General features: G+C 41.3%; 1 protein-coding gene across 6 annotated transcripts in view; it reads right to left on the bottom strand.

The window, feature by feature from the left end:
- Window positions 1-26,683, bottom strand: part of LOC138759289 (myosin-6-like) — a 174,012-nt gene that overhangs the window by 44,077 nt on the left and 103,252 nt on the right. For 5 of the 6 annotated variants that reach the window (XM_069929477.1, XM_069929478.1, XM_069929476.1 and 2 more), the window contains 2 exons: window positions 18,213-18,317; window positions 6,721-6,807 (listed from right to left, as the gene is read on the bottom strand). In XM_069929477.1, the coding sequence (XP_069785578.1) occupies window positions 6,721-6,807; window positions 18,213-18,317 (192 nt within the window). The remainder of the gene's footprint in view (window positions 1-6,720; window positions 6,808-18,212; window positions 18,318-26,683) is intronic. The other variant, XM_069929479.1, reaches the window with a different exon arrangement.

Raw genomic sequence — 26,683 nt, 5'->3', positions numbered from 1 at the left:
GGAGCTGCAAGCTGCTTCGCCCTGGGAGGACCGAGTATGGAATCATTCTTGAGAAGTTGCACCTTAAAAGAATTTGTAGTATTTAAATTAAATTCCTTTTGAAGGCCAACCAGCCTACTCCACCAATTATCAGCAAGACTCGCTAACATCATATTCACTGATGACCCTTTCATGTTTCTAGCTTGTGGGAGCCTTGATCTAAACATGGTGTTGAACTTCAGAGGGAAGGTGAGATAAGTCGGCACCACGCACCTGTGACATCAACGAGGAAATCGGAGTTGGCGGTGATTAGACGGAAGGGTCTTCCGAAACTGGACTGACCCCAGCCAAGTTTAGGTGGTACCAAGGACCGGAGAATGCTGTTTCCTTGGGTTGTACATGTGCAATTAGATGACAATGTACTTGACTTGATGCCTCAGTCCAAGGACATTGATGACTGGATTGCAACCACATGAATTGCCAGCCTTCTACCAGGATGGAAGTGATGCAACTTGATGATGACCTCAATGTCCATTACAGTTGTTTAATACGGAAATAGAAGCTGGCCCACCATATCCATGATGGTCATCTCATACCCACTATAGTAATCCCACTTTCCAGCATCCAGCCAATGCCAATTGCTTCTATGCCATTGGGTTTCATGGAGTCATCGAAGTACTTCTTAAAGGTTGTGAATGTACCTGGCTTCATCACCCCCACAAGTAGAACATTCCAGATTTCAACAAATGCAAAATTCTTTCTCAGATCCAACCTAAATTTCTAACCCCTTACCATCAATCTCTGGCAATTGGGAACCCCTGTTTAGGGGAAGAGTTTTGCACGGTCTACCTTTTCTCAGCTCCTCCTAAATCAGGTTCTCCTCACCCATCCCCCCTTTCAGTGTTCTCCATGCCAAGAAAAACAAGACCCAGTCTCGTCCGTTTCTCCTCATAACTGAAATGCCATTTACCAAACATCCTGGTGAATATTCTTTGCACCTTCCACAATTCAGTTTCAACAAATGCATTGTTACCTTTTTAATCAAGTGTATGGGCTCTTAAACTCCATTCCAAGTTAAGTTCAAAGCAGAGATTTTCCATTCGATGCACAGTATAAATTAATGCTACCATTGGGGTAAAAGATACAGGAGCCTGAAGTCGAGCACTCACCGGCACAAGGACAGCTTCTTCCCCTCTGCCATCAGAGTCCCGAATTAACAATGAACCACAGACACAGCCTTACTTTGATTTTTTTTTTCATTTATTTTAGCGACTTCCACAAAATAAAGTTATTTATATAAATGACTGTGCACTGTGACTTTGCCGCAAAAGAACAAATTTTGTGACATGTTCAAAACAATACATTTGGATTCTATTCGGAGGTAATTATTGAAACGTTCAGACAGAAATGGCTGCATTGAGCATGGTCTCCCAATAGAGAAAACAGCTTTGCTTTAAATGCTTGTCTCCCCAGTGGTACACGATTATGGAAATTGAACCTTCGCCCATCAGCTTTCAAACCATCCCACACCAATTTAAATGTTCACACTTTGATTTGAATTTTCAAACTTCTAGATTATCTCACTTTGAGCTGGAGGGGGGCGTAAGCTGCAGTGACTTTTTCCATACTTGGACCTTTTCTGACAATCTTTTCAGAGTTGGTGCTATTGCTTTCTTGCTATTGAAATGACAAATTGGAACTTGATTCCCTCTGCGCCAGTCAGCAACATTGTGCTTGCCAACAAGAACTGCAAAGTGACCAGATGGTGCTTCAAGTTTAATTTTAACAATTTAATTTAGACACACACAGCACAGTAACAGGCCCATGAGTCCGTACCGCCCAATTTACACCCAATTAACCTACACTCCTGGTACATTTTGAATGGTGGGAGGAAATCGGGGCCCCTGGGGAAAGCCCATGCAGACACAGCGAGAACGTACAAAAAAACAAGGTAAAAGGCCATTTTGGCTCACGAAACCCGTGCCATCCATTATAACCCATCAAGCCCATGCGGCTTGGGAGGGTGGGAGGAAACTGGAGCACCCGGTGAAAACCTATACAATCACAGGGAGAATGTACAAACTCCTGACAGACAACTGTGGATTCGAATCTGGGTGGCTAGCATTATAAAAACATTCCGTTAACCACTAAGCCAACTGCCGCTGAGTAACTTCTTCGTTCTAGATTTCCCACTCAATGTTATTTCAGGGCTGAGCCTAACCCATATAACCATTTACAGAGCGGAAACAGGCCATGTTGGCCTTTCAAGTCCACACCCTTTGAACTTTGTGGGGTTGGAATAATTGTTCTGTGAAACTTTTTCAATCTTCCAGGAAATTGCCTCCAAGCTGACAGAGAATTTTAAACGGAAGGGGTAAAAATATTTCAGTAATAACTGGGTCAAGAGCAGTGATTCTCAACCTTCCCTTCCCACTCATCTACCACCTTAAGCAATCCCTTACTGATCATAGAGCACCGATGGCATGGGGATTACTTAAGGTGGTAGGTGAGTGGAAAGAATAAAGGATTATGTACCTGTGCTTTACTTGGGTTTCCTCCCCACCCCCCTCCCCCCCGCAATGAACTGGAAGAATTGGCAGCTTCCACCCTTGCTCTGCCTTCATGTGGGCCATTTCTGATTCCATCATGGAAGTGATATCTACCCCAACCCCATTTACTATTGAGACTATGCATGTCTTCTACCTTTGTTGCTTGTAAAACTATGCCATTCTTCCAGTTTCTCCTTCCAACAGTTCCTGGGATGTCACATTGCATGCTACATATTCCTTCTCCCTTGGCCTCAACTTTTGCCCCACTGTGATTGGCGTGACTATGGCCACATCTGCCACATTTCCCCAAGTTTGGCTCTCTTTCCAGAACTACGATCGTGTTTCTCAACACTGCCCCACCTCTTCCTTTGTGCTAATGAGAGGTTACCAATCATTAACGTCGGTTTTCTGTCTCTCTGCAAGGAGGCCCTGCTGACTATTACCACCATTTTGTTATTTAGAGTGTCTTGGCTGGTACTAAGGTGGAAAAGATTACCTGGTGAACTAATTAGCTGCTTATGGAGTTTAACAAACCTGCCATCTTCATTGGAAGCACAGACCAGGCGTGGATGTCCACGTTACCAACAGTACAAACTTGCCTCCAGTTTCCCAACTCTAATGTTACATCAGGGAAAATATTAAAACAGCTTCTTTCTCTCTCTCACTCACTCTCTCCCTCACTCTCCGGATGCTATCAAACTTGTCCACCCTTGGGATTTTTGAATGCTGCAGTTCCCCTATTATTATACATGACAAGGCACATAATAAAATGTATACACAGTGCACCCAGTGAGTTTAAAGGCAATGGGAAATACTTTAACATTCTGGATCCTAGCTCCACCACAAACATATTCTTAATGCTGAGTGACATAGCCTTTCAGTTAGCATTTAAGCAGAAGGTTTCAAAAGAACATCATAACATTTCCACTACAACATTTGGCAGAGAAGCAAAGACACTTAGCCAGCACGTATCCCCAACTAAATAATCATCATCGAATCGCATTATCTGGCCATTGATGTTTGGTGAACCTTGGAGTAGGTAAATTTTCTGCCATTTTCCTTGCATCAGTGACTGAAGCTTTTCATTGTCAATAGCACTTGGCATACCCTGAGGCAAAATGTACTGCATGCATTTTCTGCTTTCTTCCACCGAAAGAGAATGCCAAACTTGGACTAAAGTTTGGGTAGATGTAGGACATGAGGGTCTACTAAGCTTTTCATAAGCCCTGTTCACATAGGCTGACAGAAACTGGGGAAGGCATCATGTGATATGACAGCAATGAAGGATGCAGTCATGCTTTCTTGCAATGCTGGCTGGTAGGTGTTTCCTCACCTTGATACTTTTATTAATATTGAGGCTCAATTCAAGGATCAGTTCAGGTGAGGAGAGACAGACCTGAAAGAATAACTCTGCTGCCCTCTCCATTGAAATTGCCCAGGCCACTGAGCGCACCCTGCATCTTCTTTCAAGGATTCACCATCTAACCTTAAACAACTATAAAAGCATCATGGCTTGTCGAGTCTAAATGGCACAAGATTTTTTTAAAAAAAGTCATTACTAGCACAGAGCACTTTGTATTTTGGAAACGTTCATCACGAGGGAGGCAATTTATTCTCACTTCCAGTGAGATAACTGCACAGAACTCAGTCACCTGTATGGGAACTGGAGGAATGCACTGTGTCACACTGAAATAAATTCTGGTAAATATTCTCTGGGGGTTCCAGTTTCCGCCTCCCATTCAAAACATATCGGGGGTATAGGTTAATGGGGTGTAAAGTGGGTGGCATGGATTCGTGGGCCGAAATAACCTGTAACCATGCTGTACGTCTACATTTAATTTTTTTTTTAATTCAAATTTGTTAATTGGGGTTGCAGTGAAACATGGGTGAAACCAAGAAAATATCACTGAAAGAACATATCGTAGAGCCACAGTATTGATCGTTTCCCTTTCTACAGAAGCTACTTGACTTGCTAAGTTCTTCCAACATTTTCTGTTTGCGGTTCATACACAGTAACTGCTTGTACTGTGTTTTTTAAAGAGGCAAAATGTTTAAATCCTTTTTAGTCATTTAAAAAAAAATTTTATGTGATTTTTTTTTAAAAAACCATTGGCTGCATTTGAGAAACCTTGGCCACCCAAAAATTCCAGGGTGAGGTTTGGTCAGCAGGACTGCCTCTACCAATGAGATAAGTTTGTAGATTTGGCACAAGAATGTCTAAGGGAATTGGGAAGATAAAGGCAAGTGCAGTAGTGTGCACTGATCTGAAATGCCTAGGCATTTACTCAAGCACAAACTCTTTGAGATAAATAGGATGAAACAGGCCTTTCAGTCCACTGACTCCATGTTAATTCCATTAGTCTACATTTGGCTCTTATCAATCCACAGCTTTCCAATCTCATTGATGAATCTGTCCAAATTATTTGAAACCAGCAATTGCACCTGCCTCTTGCCATTTTTTTTGTAGCTCATTCAATTGACCCACCACCTTGTGTGTGAAAATCCTGCCTCATGGATCCCCTTTGAATCTTTCTCCTCTTACCTTAAAACTACATCATCTGAGTGTACAAGTACAACGCAACCAAACAGTGCTCTCTGGTCCTCAGTGCCAAACAGGCAGACACACAACCAGACAGAATATATAGGCAGGACAAGTATTTTATCTGTGCAAATAAATAAACAAATATATTTTGTTTTGTGCAAATGAGAGTCTCGGATGGTCAGTGTGAGCAGTTCCTTTGGTCGTTCAGCATTCTCATTGCCTGTGGGAAGAAACTGTTCCTCAGCCAGGGGGTGCTGGCTCTGATACCCCTGCATCTCTTCCCTGAGGGGAGCAGCTTAAAGATGCTGTGTGCAGGGTGGAATGGATCCTCTTCAGACAACAATCCTGGTGATTTGGGGGAGGTGGAGTGGAAGATCCTCTCTGCCTCCGATTCATTTCTGTGCAGCAGCAGGTACCGCACTGTGATGCAGCCAACCAGGGGTTTTCTCAATAGAGTTCCTGTAGAAGGTTGACATGATGGTGGCTGGTAGCCTTGCCTGTTTCAGTCTTCTCTGGAAGTGCAGTCGCTGTTGCGCCCTCCAGGCAAGTGAGGAGATGTGTGTCCATGATAGGTCACTAGTTAAGTGAACTCTAAGGAACTTGGTGTTCTCCACTCTCTCTACTACAGAGTTGTTGATGTGTAGTGGAGGGTGGTCGTTCCTGGTCCTCCTGAAGTCAACGATCCTCTCCTTTGACTTGTCTGCGATGAAATTAGGGTTGCTACTCTCGCACCATTTCACGAGAATTTCCTGTGTCGTTTACAGACTCGATGACACAGTTGGAGCTGGATGTGGCGATGCCGTCCTGGGTCAGAAGCGGGCTAGGCACACAGCCCTGAGGTGCACTAGTACACAACGTGATGGTGCTCGACATTCTGTTACCGACCCACAATGCGGTCTTTTCATTACAAAGTCCGTTATGTCTCTCCCTACTTGGAAAGAAACTAATTCTCTCCCCTGTCACCCCTTTGCTTCAGAGAAACTGGTCACAGCCTATCTCTCCTTATAGCTTTAGCCCTCCAGTGCAAGTTACATTTCTGTAAATCTTTTCTGCACCCTCAAGCTCAATCACACCCTTCCAATGCAGTACTTCGGCTGAAACTTCCAAACTCCTAAATTAACTGTATGAGAACAAAACGACTAACTTTAACGAAGGGTTTTTCACTCCATGTGAACAATGAATTGCACACAATGCTCCAAGCACAACTGCAACCCTTCTCAATTCCTGTACTCACGACTTGCTCCAACTCCGGAATGAATACCAGGGTTGCAGCGCTAAATTTTTTTTCGGTGCAAGAGCTCACCAAAAATGGCAACAGGGGGCCGGAGCTACCACCCTGAGGTGCTGGAGCGGCGCTCCAGTAGGCTTCAGCAACATTGCACCCCTGATAAATATGTAATCTTGTCCAATCGGAAGAAAAACTTGAGCAACTAACTTCCGCCTCCCAAGTTTACATAGAGTGAGTTTCCAGTCAAACAATTTAAAGAACATTGCAAGTGCCGCATGAATTCGGCAATAGTGGCACAGCTTCCATTCATTTCTATTTTACAATAAAAGTAGAAAGGTATTATTAAATACTTGCGCAGTTTATCAATTACAATTTTGAACTTTGACTGGCATCCAGCAAGTTGCCAGTAGTCATACACTTACCTCCCCTCTCTGTGCTTGTAGTTTGCAGTTGGACTTAGACAGACAGTTCACTTTGTCTTCGCCAGCATGAAAATCTTCCAGTCTATGCTGGAGAAAAGTGAGAGAAGGCCTGAAAATGTTGAATTGTAAAGTGATTCAGTAATGCACTTAATTAGTGAGCGTGCGCGTTATTTAATTCAGAAATATCTTTCTGTTGAAGCTTCATTAACCTTTATTCCCATCTTTTCCGTGTCTACACAAAGCAAAATGTGAATCCTGTACCTCTGCTTATCACACCACAGATTCGCTTCTAATCTAATGCTGACCTAATGCTAACAGTCACAAGCTCGTCTGTACTCCAACAAACTGGAAGGCAGGAACAGAGATATAACGTTCCCCAAGGTTTTTGCACTGGGAAGGAATAGGAAAGAAAGATTTGCCACTACCATTTCAATAGCCCAAGAAAGTTCCAAAGTACTTTATAGTCACTTAAGTACTTTTGAATTGTTAGTATCACAACAGTCAATTTGCTTGCACAAAGTACAAAGCCCTTTGTAAAAGTTAGTGTTTTGTTCTCATACAATTAATTTAGGAGTTTGAAAGTTTCAGTTGTAGAAGTAAATCATATACAATTCTAAGAAACGATGTTATTGGGCCAATGCAAAAAAAATCCCTTTTGCTTCTTTCCTTTTCTTTCCCCCCCCACATACCACGCATTTCTAATTTTTATATAGATTAAAGTATCTGTAACCAGAGAGAGCAGCATTAAAATTCGAGCTGGGATACCCAACCTGATCTTCAAATTTTGAACATGCCAGGCCGAAGTGGCTCAGGGCTCGACCTAGGTCAGGATTTCTCAGTATTACTGCTCTGGACACATCAGAGTGTTTGACGCTTATGACAATGGATCAGGTGGAGTCCGGTTTGGGAAAAATACATCCTTGAGAGTCTGTCAGCTTCTCGTCTGCTGGAGTATAATCCCCAAGCAGACCATGACACAGTTTATGAAACATTACACAGGAGCAATCGGTTGGGCCTCCATTCATTGGTTTTGCCGTGTCAGCACTGTTTAATTACAATGAATATTTTGCTTCCTGAACACTTTTTGGGTGCATTTTGTGGATTTGGGTTGCTGATTACAAAAATCACCCTAACATTTTCCGATCATGTGTAAGTTTCTTTAGATGATTATGTGTATATTAGATGATTATGTTCTCTATCAAGCTCAATAAAAATATTTTTAAAAGAAAAGATTTCACCAAGTCATTGGGACCATGGAAAAGTGGTATCAGGGCAACTGGAATCCATCAATGCTGGCTGACTATTGTTGGAGAGGCATCAGATGCTGAGTACAAACAAAAATCAGTGGCAAAATATTTTTAGGACAGTTGAACTAACGCAATGTGTTAACATCATGATGCGATTAAACATGCCAAATTAAAAAAAAAGTTAATTTAACATGTCTCCAACTTCCTACATGATACATCAAATCTGAAGTTATCTTTGTGTTCAGCTTGAAGCTGTCAATTTTTTTTTCAGGAAGCAAACCTTTTTGGAAAAAAAAAATTGTTGCCCAGTGTTATTTTTGTCACAATGCTCCTGTTGACTCAGATGCTTCATATCATTCAGTGACTGATGAATTCAAAGGGAATTACATTTTCCTTCGAGATCGACAAGTCAAAGCCAGGATGGAAAATGGTTTCATGGAAAGGTGCAATGAGATCACAGCCATTTAGGGTGCATGACATGTAACCTCGATCATTATCCACATCCAGCCTGCTCGTGGTTAACCTCATTTGCTTGGAAACTTCTGGATAAGCAGAGAAAATTCCAACCAACTCCATCAAAAGATAACTCTCAGTTCAGACAAAACAGTTTAAAAACTGACATCACTGAATCTAAAAAATGATTGCATCTGTGAAAACATGAAAATCTTGAATTAGAAAAATCATAAACAAAGCTGAAGATAATGAAAAGCAAGCATGAGTGGTGTTTTAATATCTGAATACCAGGAAATATTCCATCTGCAAGTAATCGTCTTTTAATAACTAAGAAAATCACAGCATGAGGTGCATAAACCAGAGCAAAAGAATAGCATCTGTTCGTCATTAAATAATGATTGAATTATTAAAGTATGCGCAGGCCTGTTAAGTTACACACTCGTCTGTAAGTTTTCACTGTGATACTTGATTACTGTACTGAACTAATAAGGTTTTAGGGAAATATCCTAGTGCTATACCTGACACCATATCAATCAGGGTATTGCAAGGTCACCCTCTCCTGGATGGTCCACATGAAGTTGTTTTATACGTTCAATTATGGTTATTCTTTAAATAATATCCAAGTTATTTACAGGACACCTACTCTTCACCCGAGAGACTTTGTGCTCCCACGCCCTGCCACTGCTGGGCGAAGACCATGCAGGGAGTAGATGGCACTTCTCACTCTTTTCTTAAACTCTGGCTCCACAAGGAACTGTTGCAAACAGGCAGGGGACCAATTTCCATTCAACAAGTGACGGAGCTCTTGTAAAATAAAACGATTCAATAGAACAACGTGTTGCGTAATTGACTTTTATTTCGGTTGAGCAACACTTGATATCAGCTTGAAGTCAGGAGCTCACAGTCAGTGAGTCAAAAGGCAGCCACCATGGCGCAGTGCCTAATTCCCATTTCAGTAGCAGAGATTGTTCTCCTTGACAAAATGCTACACATTAAACATCGATCAGTGCCTTGTCCCGTATGCCCTAGAGTTCCCAATAATTCACCAGGGGGTCATGTTTTCTCCTGTAGTAACTTTGATTTAAGACCAAGTGTGTAGAAATTTAAAAAGAGCTGAATTAAAAGGTGATGCTTTTTGGGGTGAGTTCCAAATTCCTCACATCAATGCAACAGCAAAAAGGTAACGAGCAGCACCCCAAAGGTAAAGCTGATAAAAACAGATATTAATGTGGGCCTTTGGCATGTGATTATTCCACTTATCATGGATGCAGCAGGTAATAAGCCAAGCAAAGAACATAATATGTTATCTGGAGCTCTCTTGGCAAAATAATCTTCAGTGCAATTTTTCACAATCTATCTAAATAGGGCAAAGAAATCCAACTTTAGCACAGTCACACAATGCAAATGTGAAATGCCAATTTTGTTAAGCTCAACTTTGAGCACCAAGGATTACAGTATTTTCTTTTTAAACAGGTCTTCATCAGTCACCTGGTAATGCAGACAAAACAGGCTCTAAATGCATATAATTTCATCCAGCCTTTGGAGATATCCACACTGCTCTAACCCTATCTCAATTGCTCCACCATCAGTAGCCTTGCCCCCAGCTGACCAGGTCATAATCTCTGCAATTCTCTGAGCACCTCTGCCCTCTCCTCCTTGAAAGTGATCCTTAAAATCTATCCCTGATCAAATTTGCTGCCATCAGGAAAGAGGTATTGGTGCCACAAGGCTCATGCCACCAGGTTCAGGAACAGCTGCTTCTCCTCCACCATCAGACCCCTCAATGACAAATTCAATCAGACTCATTTAAGGAGTCTTACTTATGCACTTTAGCACAGTGTGTTTACATTTGTTATCTGTTTATTTGTTTACATGTTTACGCTGTGTACAGTTTATTTTTGGTACCACCAATTAGTGTTAATTCGGCTTAAAGGAATCTCAGGGTTGTATGTGATGTTATGTACATTCTCTGACAATAAATCTGAAATCTGGGTATCTGCCCCAACATCTCCTCCAGCATTTTATTTTTGTTAGTTAACAATGCCGGTGAAGAATCTCAGGATATTTTTGCTAATTGGAAACTGGTGTTAATTTCCTCAGGAGTCTCATGGAAGATTTCACGTTTAAAGGTTTTGTCAAGTTTGGATAGGCTTCAAGACTCTTCCTCGTTCTTGCACAACAAGACAGATATCAGATTCAGATTGATGGTCAGAGTACATACATGGCATTACGTACAACCAACCCTCAGATTCATTTTCATGAGGCAGAATTACCACTTCTTGGCAGTGCAAAAAAATACCGTACATTAAAACAAATAAAGAAATGTAAATAAACTGACTGTGCAATACAGAGAGAGAGAGAAAAAAAAAATCAATAGAATGCAAAAGTGGGAGTCCTTAAATGAGTCCCTGATTGAGTATGTCTGATGGTAGAGAAGCAGCAGCAGTTCCTGAACCTGGTGGTGCGAGTCTTGTGGCATCTATACCTCTTTCCTGATGGAGCAGCGAGAACTGGACGATGTAGATCCTTGATGTTTGCTGCTGCCCTCCGACAGCAGCGTTTCCTGAAGACGTTCTCGATGGTGTGATATCCCGGGCTGTGTCCACTCCTTTTGCCGGGCTTCCCGCTCAGGGGTATTGATATCCGCATACCAGAATAGGGAGAGAACTTGAACTCTCACATACTTTCAATTACCCAAGGACCTGCTAAAGCATTTTACAACAAATTAAGTATTTCTGAAGTATAGACTCTGTTGGAACTTCAGCAGCTAATTTGCAAACAACAAAACCCCACAGAGTAACAACCAGAGATCACTGGTATTGATTGAGGGGAAAAATATTGGCCAGGAAGACAAGAAAGTTTCCCGTGACATCATTTTACATTCTTCGGAGGGGAGAAATTATGCGTTGATTGAAGGCTCATCGAAAAGGCATAATCTTTGGCAGTGCAGCACTCCCATGACAAAAGGTGCCACGAGAATGGTACCACCAGATTCAGGAACAGCTGCTACCCCTCCACTATCATACTCCTCAACAACAAACTCAATCAGGGACTCATTTACGGACACTTACTTTTTCACTTTATTAATGTTTTATTTTCTCTCTGTATTGCACAGTTTGTTTACATTTCTTTATTTGTTTATGAATATAAGGACTTCTTGGGTACAGTTCTTTGCACTACCATTAAGTGGTAATTCTGCTTCACCCACAGGAAAAAGAATTTCAGGGTTGCATGTCATGATTGTAGTCTGTCAATAAACCTAAACTCTGAACATCCTAGGCTGTCACTTTAATGCACTTCCTGCATTAAGAGGGGACTTGAATCCACAACGTCCCAACTGACGAGGCGGTACTCACACTGACAGTGGTCAATGTAAATGCTAAGGGGTTGTAATGAACTAGCTGAGTTGTGTACCAACCATGCAAACACAGTCCCAAGTGTGGTCGGAGGCTTTTGAGAGTGGGCAGGTTCGCAAACCTTGGAAGTATTCGCTCTCGATCAGTGAACACTGATGTCAAGGTTAAGCACAAGAGAACAAGGTTAAGCACAAGAGAACAAGGTTAAGCACAAGAGAACAAGGTTAAGCACAAGAGAAAACGATGCGAATGAACAGGAATCAGTTTAAAGATATGACTAGAAGTATAAATTAAAATTTAGACATACAGTATGGTAAAAAAGGCCATTTTGGCCCATGGGTCTATGCCATCCAATTGACACCCAATTAACCTACACGTCCAGTACGTTTTGAATGATGGGAGGAAACCAGAGCCCCCTGGAGAAAACCTACACAGACATGGAGAGAACGTACAAACTCCTTGCAGACAGTGCGGGATTCGAATCCCAGGCCAGTCTCAATTGCTGGCGCTGTAAAGGTGTTGCGCTAACTGCTAGGGCAACCGTGCCAACCCCTTGCATGCTCGAAGTTGTCATTTCTACCTTACCCTATGCTCATGACACCTGGTAATTTGCTGCAGTCGTGCCAGAGGGCATAACCACCTTTGCATGACGTGTCTATGCAGAATCATTCATATCAAGGGTCAAGACAAGATGGCAGATACACAGATCATGACCCAGACAAACTTTTCCAGCATCTAGGCACAGTTGAAAGAATCACGGATCAGATTGGCAAGGCGTGTTAAAAGATGTCTTTAATGGCATAATTCCAAAGCAGCTCTTTATGGGGTACTTTCTGAGGGCAAACGGTCATGTGGACAAAAGAGATTTAAGAATTCTCCTAGAACATTCTCCCAGAGTTTCAACACTGACCCATCCCACTGGGAACAATGAGCATCTTGTGTGCTGTATCCCCCATCAAAAGCAGTGCTTGTTCATACAAAGAATCTCATCAAGTCAAATCAAATTTATTATCAGCTGATTGCACAAGTACAACCTGACGAAACAGCATTCTCCAGTCTTGGGTGCAAAACTTGCAGATACCTAGATGCAGGTATTCATGTATACAAATAAGTAAATAAATATTGTTTTGGAAATATGAGAGTCTCGCATAGATAATGTGAGTCATTCAGCATTCTCACTGCTTGTGGAAAGAAGCTGTTTCTCAGCCTGGTAATCCTGGCTCTTTCCCAACGGGAGCAGATGAAAGAGGTTTTACACACCCTCTTCAGACAATGATCCCAGTAGAGAAGCAAGGAGAAAAGGGGAACGCTTTAAGACCTGTCTCGTGCATGAAAGGAACGTGAGTCCAGATTGGTTAATCAGTCACCTTTGCACACATAATAAATCCACAACGTATGTGAACAAGTGATGAACAACAAGAAGGAGATACTGTGATTTAAATCTATGCAGCAGAATTCTAATGACAAAGTTTATAGGCTATAGGCTGCTTATCGGTTGTTTCAGAAAAGTTGCCATATTGCACTTAACACATCTTCACTGCATTGAGCGTGTAATGCCAGTTCTGTTACACAAGAGACCTTGGGCCTTAGGCACAACAGAATTTTGCACTACCGTGTGGTGTTCAAAACTTCTCTCCATTCTTAGCCATGCAATGAGGATGGCCTCCATCCAGTGTCCAATCAAACATAGCTCCGAAGTCTCCAAATGCCAGATCATCATGACTGCCCAATCACAGATATCGCAGCATAGAAGCCGGGGAGCAGTGTAACTCACTAAGTAGCAAAGGGAATTTCGAACAGATTGCAAGGCCAGTATTGGCATTTTATTTACTCCTTCAGCAAGTGAGGAAATTTTATGGATTAGAATTTTTAATTGAAGGAAAGTTTTATCAAGACGAGGGTGTTTATTTCTCCAGACAAAGGAAGAAAGGGGAGTTGGTGTGGCCTACTTTTATATTATATTATTGGGCAGCTAATATTAAATATATTAATTTTTGGATTCATCATAAGGATAGACAGGATGTTGCTAGATGGATTAATTGGGAAATTGATTCTACATGCAGTATTCCCTCATTCTGATAGTTGGAGTTCCATGACCCTTTTCTACTTCTGGGTTAACTGATCATTTTGTGGTTAAACATACGTTGTGGATTTGGTTTCAATTTTGAAAATATTTGGAAGCCTTTGATTTTTATTAATTGGTCCTCTTTAAACTAATTGTATTTTTTCCCTAACTTCCATACAAGATTTTGGTTTTCGTCAATGGTCAGAATTTGGCATCCAATCCTTCCAAGATCTTGTTATTAACCAAATTTTGGCTTCTTTTGATCATTATCTAAATTCAAAATAATTAACTTTTTTTTTAGATATTTACAGATTAGGACTTTTTTACATTCCCTGGTATTAAAGATGATAGAGAAGATTTATAATCTTAAACCAAATACTAAGAAGCTGTTGTCAGTTCTCTACGAGCTATTATTGATGTCTGGTGGCACTTCCCTGGACAAGACAAAGAAATAATGGGAGCAAGATTTTCAACGAGAATTTTCAGATGCTACGTGGGACTCCATCTTGAAATTGGTTAATTCATCTTCTCTATGTGCCCAACATTAAATATTACAATTTAAAGTAGTACATCAAGTTTACTTTTCCCAAAGTTCAATTGGCTAAATTTTATTCTAATTTCTTGTCAAAGTGTGATAGATGTAAGACTGAAGAAGGTACATTATTTCATATAATGTTGGTCGTGTTCCTCCCTTTCAAATTATTGGGAAAGTATGTTCTATACCTTGTCTTTACTTCTTAATATTAATTTGGCTCCTTATCCTTTTCTCACCCTGGAGGTGAGGAAATCCATGATCCAATTTATACAGTGGGGTGTTAACTCCCAGGTCTTGGAGTTTGCCATCATCTTGAGGGGATGATGGTATTAAATGCCAAACAGTAGTCAATAAAGAGCAGCCTGATGCATCTTTGCTATCCAGGTGTTCCACAGCTTTGTGTAGAGCCAATGAGATCGCATCCACCTGTTGCTACAATAGGTGAACTGGAATGTATCCATGTCCCCACTCAGACAGGAGCTGATCTGTTTCATCATCAGTCTTTCAAAACAATTCATCGCTGTTGATGTGCTAGACAGGTTACTAAACTCTTCTATGACTGACACCAGTCAGTAGAAGGAATCTTAAGAAAGAAATTAGGCCAAAAAAAGGCATGAAGAGGCTTTGGCAGACAGAGTAAAAATAAATCCAAAGGGTTTCTATAGGTATATTAAAAGTAAAAGATTAGTGAGGGATAAAATTGGACCCCTTGTAGATAGCGAGGGTAGGCTGAGTGACAAGTCAGAGGAAATGGGAAAATTTTGAATGATTTCTTTGCTTCAGTATTCACTAGGGAAAAAAATATTGAACCAGTTGAAGTAAAGTAAAATAGTGGGGAGGTCATGAAGCATATAAGGATAACCGAGGAGGTAGTGATGGCTGTGTTGAAAAAGATAAAGGTGGATAAATCTCCGGGACCGGACAAAATATTCCCAAGGACACTGAGGGAGGTTTGTGGACAGATAGTGGGGCCATTAACAGATATTTAGGATGTCACTGGCCATGGGGGTAGTGCCAAAGGATTGGAGGATTGCGCATGTGGTTTCGCTGTTTAAGAAAGGGTCCAAATGTAAACCTGGGAATTATCAGCCTGTGAGTCTGACATCTGTGGTGGGTGTTGATGGAAAGTGTTCTGAGGGATGGTATTTACAAATATTTGGAGGTACAGGGATTGATAGGGAGTAATCAGCATGGTTTTGTCAGATGTAGATCATGCTTGACAAACCTGATTGAGTTTTTTGAGGGGGTTACAAAAAAGGTTGATGAAGAGAAAGCTGTGGATGTTGTCTATTTAGACTTTAGTAAAGCTTTTGACAAAGTTCCCCACAGGAGGTTAGGAAAAAAGGTGGAGGCATAAGGAGGTAGTGAAATGGATTCAGCAATGGTTGGTTGGGAGGTGTCAGAGAGTAGTGGTAGAAAATTGTTTGTCCAATTGGAGGCCGGTGACTTGTGGAGTTCCTCAGGGATCGGTCCTGGGTCCACTATTGTTTGTTATATATATTAACGATCTGGAAGTAGGGGTGGAGAATTGGATAAGCAAGTTTGCAGATGATACAAAGATTGGTGGTGTTGTGGACAGTGAGGAAGATTACCGTAGATTAAAAGGTGATTTAGGAAGGCTGGAGGTGTGGGCTGAGAAATGGCTGATGGAATTTAATACAGATAAGTGTGAGGTGTTACATTTTGGAAAGGCAAATCTAAATAGGTCATATGCATTAAATGGTAGGCTATTGAGATGTGCAGAGCAACAAAGGGATTTAGGAGTTGTGGTAAATAGTACCCTCAAGGCTGATACTCAGGTAGATGGTATGGTGAAGAAGTCATTTGGAATGTTGGCCTTCATAAATCAGAATATTGAATTCAAGAGTAGGGAGGTTATGATGAAATTATACAAAGCATTGGTGAGGTCAAATTTGGAGTACTGTGTACAGTTTTGGTCACCAAATTATAGGAAAGATATAAACAAAATAGAGAGAGTACAGAGAAGGTTCACGAGAATGTTGACAGGATTTCAAGGTTTGAGTTACAGGGAAAGGTTGTGCAGACTAGGGCTTTTTTCTCTGGAGCGTAGAAGATTGAGGGGGGACTTGATAGATTTTGATAGGGACAGACAGAGAAAATGTGGATAGGCTTTTTCAATTAAGAGTGGGAGAGATTCAAACTAGAGGGCATGGTTTAAGATTGAAAATTATAAGGGGAACATGAGGGGAAATTTCTTTACACAAAGGGTGGTAGGGATGTGGAATGAGCTTCCGGCAGACGTAGTTGAGGCGGGATCATTGGTTACATTTAAGGAAAGACTGGATAGTTACATGAATAGGAGAGGACTGGAGGAGTATGGACCAGGTGCTGGTTAGTGGGACTAGGAGGGTGGGGATTTGTTACGGCATGGACTAGTAGGGCCGAACTGGCCTGTTCTGTGCTGTAAGTGGTTATATGGAAACAGGTGGGTATTAATATTAATTAACATTATGGATGAGAGGCCCATAATTTTCTGTTTAGTTTCAGCAATAACAGGATCCCAAAAGAAATATGTTTGAACTCCTCCCCTCCCAAGAAAAATACACATTTGCTACATTGCACAAACCAATGATGTCTTACAGGCTAAAGAAAGTATAGCTCTATGCAAATATTGACGACTTACAACCAGTTGTCCAAGAACGTGACTGCCATTTTTTTCTTTATCGACAAGCTGAAGTAAAGTGCTTTTCGATATCCCAAACTTTAAGCCAAGGTATGTAGTGCCGTCAACCGAACAAGCATTCGTGTTTCAAAGTTAAAAGGTGCCTGCAATTCCTGGAAGGTCCTGCTGCCACTTATATGCACACCCATGACGTTCTCCAATACATGTTCTGCTCTAAATATTCAATCACAAATGATCCATTTGCAGCGGACAAGTTCCTACTGTATTTGAGAGGATGGGATAGGAAGAAGAAAGACTGGAACTCAGCAAAAAATTTCAATTCCATCCAGTCATCCTGCTGGTCACCTTGGTCATAAATCCAAAAGCTTTGTGGCACTGATATTATTATTTTGCAATTCTGCTTGCAAACTGGCTTTATTTTCAAATTCTGGGTTTTGGGGTCCTCTGGGCTCGTAACAGGAGATCCGACATGAACATATCTCAGCACACTAGAAAATGATCCCAATCAATGCCACAGCCATGTCATTGCAAAAATGTAGCTTTCGGCATTGTTTCAATTGCACCATTGCAACCAGTCTCAATTCCCTTTCCTTCGTCAAAATACTTGACAGGCCGTTGATTTTTTTTCCCAATAATCCAGGTTAGCATGGAATACTACACATGCCAATAACTCACAGAGGACAGAGAAGAAAGTCGCTATAAATCTCAGTCAAGACAGATTTCCATTAGAGATTATATCATCTTGTAGTGTGGTCCAGACATCCTGACTGCAGTGATATGATGGAGTGCAATCTGAATGTGGTTAAAAAGCAGCATTGTGAGCTCCATGGTCTGGGCCTGAAATTAATGGCATCCAGGTCTATACAGTTCACTGCCATTAAACAATAGTGCTGTAGTCATTACAGGAACAAAGAGATATTACAGATGCCCTTCATCTTTTGCTGAAAGGTTTTCCTCTAAGAGAAACAATTTGATTCATAATCTGATGTAACCTTTAAAAATCTTAAAAGTACAATGCTTCTCTATGCATCAAATGTACAGATCTGCTGCTAAAGTTTGAAAACATATTTTTCCATTCTCAAAATAGGCTCTGAATATATCACGATAAGAAAAAGGGAGGAATCTGTGAACTCCACCTTAATCCAACCAGTTCATCAAATAAAATCAGCACGTGAGTGCTCAAAAGGCTCACCTGGCCCAGCTTCGCCAAGTGTTGCTTCTCCTTCAAAAGGGTGGCGATTGTTTCATCTCTCTGGATTAATTCACCTGCAAGTGTCTGGACTTTCTGCTCTGAACTCTAAAAATAATGATAAATATTAGATTGGAATGGAGAAACCAAATGTCTTGTTTCTTTTAAAAAAAGACACAGAAAAGGCAGACCTAACTTAACTCGCAAAGCCGATTTTTAGAGCTGAGGAAGTTTAATAGATCAGTATTATCTGGCAGACAATCTCAGACAGATAGATACACGGAGAGAATAGAACTGATCCAAAGGATGGAAGAGCAAATTGATGCCTTATCATCAGGAAGTTCTTCATCCATACAAGCATGATCAACATATTGCAATCGAAAATGAGTGATAATGAAAGGAGGCCAAGCAGTGGATTGCCCTCCATCTTTCATCACCATACTCTATCCCTAAACAATGCTGCGAATGTTAAGTTTTTGGCATAGGTGGTGTTGATTTTCAGGAAGTACAATGAACAATTTATACAAAGCAAGAATCTCACAAATGAGCTTGAACACCAGAGAAGCAATTCCAGCTATAAATTGGTTGAGGGATTAAACATTAACCAAGAGGCTGGGGATAATTCCATGCCCTCTGTCAGGCCAAGGTAAGGGGCATTTTGGATGGGCATTTCCAGAGTGCTGAGGTACTTTCATTTTGAGTTAACTCAGGTTAATGGCCCAAATGAAAGACCAAACAGTAGTGTTTTGTCAACCACAACCTGGATTGGGCTCATCTCTGAAATTGCACTTGAAATATCATTCCTCTATTCATAACCAGGAGTTCATAATCACTGAGCCATAATTCTCACATTTTAAAAAAACTGAATGCTGCAGAAGGTTGGGAACTGAAGCAGTTAGATGGAGTTATGCTGGGTTAACTTACATGCATGTATACTGATTTAGCTGATGTCGAAATCTTACTATTGCAGCGCAGGACAGCAAGGTTAGCATAGCGGTTAAAGAAATGCTATTACTGGGCCAGCCACCTGGGTTCAAATCCAGTGCTGTGTGTATGGAGTTTGCAGATTCTCCCCATGTCTGCATGGGTTTCTGCCATGTGCTCTGGCTTCCTCCCACCCTTCAAAACGTACAGGGGTTGTAATTATGTGCATTTGGGAGGCATGGGTTCATGGAAGGGCCTGTTACCGTGCAGTATGACTGCACAATTTCCACTGAATTTGTAGAACAGAGCATGTAGATGAAAGCATTGAGAAAAATCAAAATTCCGGGCAAGAACTGCAGATGCTAAAAATCTGGAATTAAAACAGAAAACATTCCAACCACTCAGGTCAGACAGAATCTGCGGATGCACAAGGCAAAGTTAATGTGACAAGTCAGACAATTGGGGGAAAAAGAAAGAAAAATAAGTCAGTTTTAACTTGCAGAGGAGGAGGAAAATCTGTGATGGGGATAAAATAAAGAGACGATCAAATCAATGGAGCCAGTTAGAAAATGATAATACCTATACAGATTCAGAATGCGTTGCAAATAGCAGAAGGAACAATAGGGCAATAAGTCAGACTAAGGTGATGGAGGGAACGGGGGTTGGGGGGGGGGCGATGAGAGAGAGAGAGAGAGAGAGAGAGAGAGAGAGAGAGAGAGAGAGAGAGAGAGGTCAACTTACACTTTTACAACAAAGCTGACCCGGTTACCTGCCCTAGGAGAATCCCCCTTTTTCTTTTAATACCTCCACTTGCAACTCAGGTGTCAAAAATCTAACAAAGGACATCAGTTTAATTATCAGTCTTTGCTTCACTAACTGACATCGCTGTATACGTGTGAGAGTTACAGGTACTGGATAAATAATTGAAAGAGACCATGAGAATAAGATTTTTTTAAAAAAATACTTTGATTTTCACCTGGTTCTTTGTCAAGATGACGAAAGATGACTTAAGAGTCACCTAAGTGTTTTAACTAATTTATTTGCAATGCTGGCACCAACTCAAAGCCAAGATCATTGTCAATAATAGCACCATAAATTATTCCTACAAATTTGCAGTGGCTAAAATCACAATTATTACTATGTTAGGCAGACGATTTTTTAAAATCAATGACAAAGAATGTGTGTTCTGGTGATCAAACAAATGTCTTCCAGAAATAAATAAACACCCATGAAGTTCACACAACAAATTGGCAGCCTGGATCCTTGAGAGACCTAGAACAATGAAACAAGTAGCTCATTTACTTTCCCTAATTCAGTTTCTAGGAATGCTATATTAGTTTCAAAGCTGTAAAGATGATATCGAAGTGTGCAAACGTCTATCAGTGAGCTGGCCAATATTTATCTCACCGTTAATGCAATGAATAACAGATTAGCTGGTCATCTGATGTGGTTGGTTTGCCACTGGTGCATCGAAAAGTTATTTATTGGCAGCCAAACATTTTAGAATGGCCGATTAAATGAAAAACACATAAAATACAAGTTACTTATTCACTTATTATTTAAGTAACCTGCAATTGTAACCTATCAATATATTTTTAAAAAACTTTACACAGTCTGAAATTTTTCTTTGAAGTTAAGGTAAGAATGTCATTAGTTAGTTAGTTTTCATCTGCTATTTAATTTTTCACCCGCTGACTTGCACTGCTTCCCTGAACTCTTTAATCCATTCCAAGACTTGGCCCTGCAGGTATAATCACTCACAATCTGATGGTAACCAATTAATCATCTGCTTCAGCCCATGACACTCATCACATGCTGATCCAGCGGAGCTGCTGTTTCAGCCATTTCGTACCTTTCCACTGTTGTTCATTTTTGATTTAAATGGAGTTCCCCCCCACCCCAATCACCCGACGACAGAAATCATAATCAAATTTCTGTAACCCGAGGCTATTCCCAAAGAGTTCCTTCGTTATTTCCACGCTATGTCGGCTGAAACAAAAGATTCGCAGAAGACCTGTATGTCACAATGTTGGCAGGTTCTCTGCGCAGGTCACATCAAGCCTCTAATTCCAACAAAAGAATATGTTGCAGAAATGCCAAAGAGTGGCATGGTTAGCGCAACGCTGTTACAGCGCCAGCAACCCAGGTTTGATTTCGGCGCCATCTGTAAGGAGCTTGTACATTTCCCCCCACTTCCCCCTTCCCGCTGTGTGGGTTTCCTCAGGGTGCTCCAGTTTCCTCCCACATTCCAAAGACGTACGTGGTTAATAGGGTGGTGCGGGTTCATGGGCTGAAAGGGTCTGTCACCATGCTGTACCTCCAAATTAAAATTTAAAAAAATTTAAATGAAAAAGTTATGTCAGAGGATTGGAAGCGAGAGTTACAGATACATGTTACCTCACGTAATATTACCTTCTGAATACTGGCAGGTAAATGGGATCAATATTTCGAAGATCTATCTAAATGGACAGACAGAATTACACAACACATTTTTCACCTTGTTGCTTTCTGAAATTGGCGATGACCTTTTTTTAAACAAACTGCAGGAGTTAGCATCTTACTCTTGCACAGAAGACTGAACCGCTGCCAAGGTGGGGTGGACGAGCGCTTAAAATTATGGCATTGAAGAAAGAAACCTTGGAATCGGTTATTCGGTCAAGGTTCCCCATCTTGACACTGGCCCGTGAATCAAAGTATTAACGACCGGGAATTCATAAACATTCAAATATAAAATGGTAGGATTATTAACTATTTTAACCGTTTGGACCATGTCCCCTTTTTTCTGGGACCAATTTTATACCCAACCTCTAATGGTTCATTCTGGTGTTCGCACTGTACTTTACCCATGGACCCAGTCCGGAGAATATATTCATTAAAGTTTAAAAATGGCCGGAGTCCAAAGGGATAAGATGATAAATTATAATGTATTTTCACCTATTTTCCTTTTGAACAAGGCTAAAAATAAGGCAAGAAAATTAACATTTCTAATCTCAGAAAATTTAAAATCGCAATGAAGTGAAGCAGAAGTATGACCACTATTGTAATGTGAAAAACATGTCAGCCAATTTGTGTGGAGTGAAATTGCAACTGACAGGCAAGTCCTGAAGCAAGGTATCAAGCTGACGTACCAGTCATCCCTTTATATCCACAGCTGTTGCCTGATCTGCTGAGTTCTCCCAATAACATGATCTGCTGGAGCAACTCAGGCCCGATAAAGGATCCCCACCCAAAACATTGGCTATTTTTACCCAAACACGAAAGTGCTGGAGAAACTCAGAAGGTCTCACAGCGTCCATAGAAGGTGAGGATATATAACGAATATTTCAGGCCTGAATAAAAAGGTGGGGAGGAACAATGCAGAAGGGGCAGGGGAAGAAGCACAGGCCAACAGCTAAGAGGCCATAGGTGGATGGATAAGAGGGCAGGAGAGAAAATCTGAGAAAATATTGGGGGGGGGGGGAAGGATAGCTCTGAATGCAGAGCTGGAGGGAGGGGGAAGAAAGAGAGGTAGACAGAGAGAGAGAGAGAGAGAGAGAGAGAGAGAGAGAGAAGAAAGGGGATGGGGAAAGGGACAGACAGGATTGGAGGGTGTCTAACGGAAACCAATTGACGTTAATGCCACCTGACTGAAGGTCAGCCAGGAAGAACAGGAGGTGTTGCTCCTCCAATTTGGGAGTGATCTCAGTCTGGCAGTGCATGAGCCCATGGGCAGATGTGTTGGCATGAAAATATGACAGGGTATTACAATGGGTTGCAACTGGGAGATCCCCAATATTACACCAGATAGAGCAAAGGTGCTCGGTGAAGCAGTCTCCAGGACTGTGTCCAGACTCTCTGATGTAGAGTAGGCCATAACGGGAGCATCGGATGCAGCAGACAACTCCCACAGATTCACAAGTGTTGCTTCACTTGGAAGGATCGCTTGGGGCCCAGTAGTGAAGGAGGAGGCACAAGTATAGCAGGCCCAAAATGTTGGTTATACAGTACGACTCCGATTATCCAAAATGCTTCAGACCAGACCTATCTTGGTTAAGTGGATATTTGGGTATCCGCTGAAAGGGTATTTAACAGAGGGCATGGCTCGGGCGGGTGGGTGAGCGGGGAGAAAGCGCCATTTTCAATTTAAAACCTGCAAGCGCCACAATGCAACTGATCACAAAGTTGCAGTAACTCATGGCAAAAATAATTAAAATTTATAAACAAATAATCAGCGCAACCTTTTCCTTGAATGTGTGACCTGTGGACAAATGACTCCTTTGTGAAAATAATTCCCTGTAGCTCCACTTGAGGTGGCTAATTTTTTTTTTCAAATTGTGATGTCATGTCTCACAGGAAAAAACTTGGATATTCTGAATTTCGCTTGATCGTTTTTCAGTTAATCGAAAACATGCTGTACAGTATATCTTTTCCTCCTATGGACGCTGTGTATTAAAGACATTCACGGCACCTGCAGACTTTCTTCTTGCACCTCATTTCTACCCATGGATGCCAAAATTGGAATGTCCTTTATCCAAGGTTACGACTTCAGCTGTGCTGATGGGCAACTGCATCTCAGCCACCATGTCCATGAAAATCATTAAAGTTCACATCTACACTAACTTCTCCTATCAATACTTAGCATTCCTGGCCTGGGAGCAGGCAAGTGCCACATCGTACCGGAAATCTGAATTCATGTAGTCCCACTCTCTGCAGCACCCAATCCTCGGCAATACCAACTCAAGGGATGAGAAGCAGACTTGTACCGACGCTGCTTAACTGAGGTATTAATCCCAACACCTGAAAGACTACGGGCATCAGAAGTCCAAAAAGGTTCAGCATACAAAAGTACTGGTCAAATTCAGTAGATCACTCAGCATCCAATGGAAGTAAAAAGGCAGACGGCCTTTTGGGCCTGAGCGCTTCATCAGGATTGTCAAAAATCAGGTAGATAACTGAATAAAATGGGGGCGAAAGGGGAGAAGGGCCAGCAAAACTGCACCAAACATGGCAAAGGCAGTGGTGACTCCGTATGCAAGTAGCGCAAGGTTCAATAGAAAAGATGCCAGCTATGAAAAGAACAGGCACATAAGAAGCAAATCAGGTGCCAGGTTTATATCCAACTGCTGTTGAATTGAAATGCATTATTGCAAGGACTGTATGGAGCGGAGGCAGGAAGTGGTGTTCTTCAGACTTTGAGCCTACATAGATCTTCTCCCCTTTCTTCTGAGAAAGCTCTTCAGCCCCTGCCAGGAAATGAGCCAAACCGAGCTATGTACATTACTGGTGGTTTTCAGCATGAGGGAACAATTTTTAAACATTAAAAGTTGTCTCATATAACATCTAGATTAGCACTACAGGGTGACATTGATGTTGCTGTCTTTGGAAAAAGATGTTAAAGTGAAGCCATGGCTGCTCACCCGGGTAGCTGCACGGCATCAGATGGGGAAATCGGGGTGACCAACCCCAATGCCCTGGCCAAAAATTGTCCCTTGGTCACTATTTCTAAAGCAGATGATTTGCCATTATGATGTCGCTGTTCATGGGAGTTTGTTGGTGAGAAACTGGTTCCAGCATTTTTTTTTAATGACAAATGTTTACACTTCATAAAGAGTTTTTTTAAAAATTTGACCACAAAGTCCTTTGGGACCTCCTGCGAAAAAAATATCTTCATTTGATTCTCTCTCTGATTCAGATTTATTGTCAAAGCACATGCATGACATCACATACATCCCTGAGATTCCTTTTCCTGCGGCCGAGACAATTACCACTTATTGTTAGGGCAAAAACTGTACAAAATAAACACGTATAAACAAATAAAGAAATGTAAACAAACTGATTCCATAATACAGAGAGAAAATAAAACATCAATAAAGGGCAGAACTGAGAGTCTTTAAATAGTCCCTGATTGAGTTTATTGTTGAGGAGTCTGATGGTGGAGGGGGAGCAGCTGTTCCTGAACCTGGTGGTACAAAAAAGGAGTCACGTGATGGAGTAGTGGCCAGTAGGAGAATATCAGCCCTCTCCAGAAAAGAAGAAATAAAGTGAAGAAAATTTAAAGTGAAGAAACACAAAACACAACAAATAAAAGATAAAGGTGTGGAGAAAAGAAAGAAAATGGCACCCAAGAAGGAAAAACCAAAAACAATGGGAAAAAAAGGAAAGATGCCAGAAGAGAAAGGAGAAGGCCTTACCTGCATGAAGAGGCAGGGACCCGACGTGGACAGAGAAGCCCGCTCCCCGAGGTTAGTGGAGACCCTGCAGGGTCTCAACCTCCCGACCGCAAGACTGCAAAAATGGCTCACTTAGCCAAACAGAAGTGCGCAATGCGCACAACAAGGAAAACACCGATGGGAGGGGGCCCCAGCTGTAGAGTGAACTTACACAGCGCGACCAGCTGAGAGATGCCCGACAGCAGGGCTCTCAGCTGGAAGAAGAGGAAAACAATGGGAAAGGGAGAGATTAGAAAGAAAAACAGCCACAGGAAGCCCAACAGATAACTAGAACAGAAGAAGAGGACCAACAACAAGAAACCATGAAAAAAAACACCCAACAAACTGAAGCAAGCAGCTCAACAAGAAAGTCAGAAGAAACACAGATACAAGGAAGAGAAGTAGAAGACACAAACCCAAGAGCAGACACAGAAGAAGAAGAACACCAAGCTCTTCACAGAGGAATAGAAGGTAAAACAGATGGTCAGTACATAGATTTTAAAAAATTTCAAGAACAAATGAAAGCATTAAAAGAATGGTTGACACTAGAATTTAGTGAAATGAAAAGGAAAATGAAAAGTACAAAAGAAAAAGTGAGTAGAATAGAGCTGGTCATGACAGAAATAGGGAAAAGATTAGAAAATGTGGAAGAATGAGAAATGGCTGTCGAAATGGAAGTGAATGACTTAAGAAAAAAATTGGAAGACAATGACAAAAAAGTTAAAGAATCACGAGTTGTTAGCTCAGAAGATGGATATAATGGAAAACTATAGTAGGCGAAACAACATAAAGATAGTGAGCCTACAGGAAGATGAAGAAGGCAAAAATATAAAAGAATTTAGAAAAGAATGGATCCCAAAGGTCCTGGGAATGCCAGAAATACAGGAAGGAATGGAAATAGAAAGGGCACACAGAACACTAGCCACGAAACCAGAGTCATAAGAAAAACCAAGATCTGTTTTAGTAGAATTTCAGAGACGCACGACAAGAGAAAATATATTGGAGAGGACAAGGAATAAAATTAGAGAAGACAAAAAAACCATTGGAATACAAGGGTCAAAATTTTTTTTTTAACCAGACATAAGTTTTGAACTCCTAAAGAAGAGGATGGAGTTTAACACAGCAAAATCGATCCTATGGAAAAAAGGCTATAAATTTATGTTAAGATATCCAGCGGTGCTTAAAATAGTTATCCCGGGGGAGCAAAACAGACTGTTCTAGGATCCGGAGAAAGCACGAGAATTTGCAGAACACCTGCAGGACAGAAAGAGAAATGAAGAGATGTAACAAGAACGAAGAACTACGTCAAACTACAAATAAAGATGTAAAAATAATGTATAAGTAAGAAGTAAAGAAAGGAAA

This window comes from Narcine bancroftii, chromosome 3 (assembly GCF_036971445.1).
Source record: "Narcine bancroftii isolate sNarBan1 chromosome 3, sNarBan1.hap1, whole genome shotgun sequence".
Lineage (NCBI taxonomy): Eukaryota > Metazoa > Chordata > Chondrichthyes > Torpediniformes > Narcinidae > Narcine > Narcine bancroftii.
Note: the sequence above shows the minus strand (reverse complement) of the source record. Positions and strands in the feature narration are given on the sequence as shown.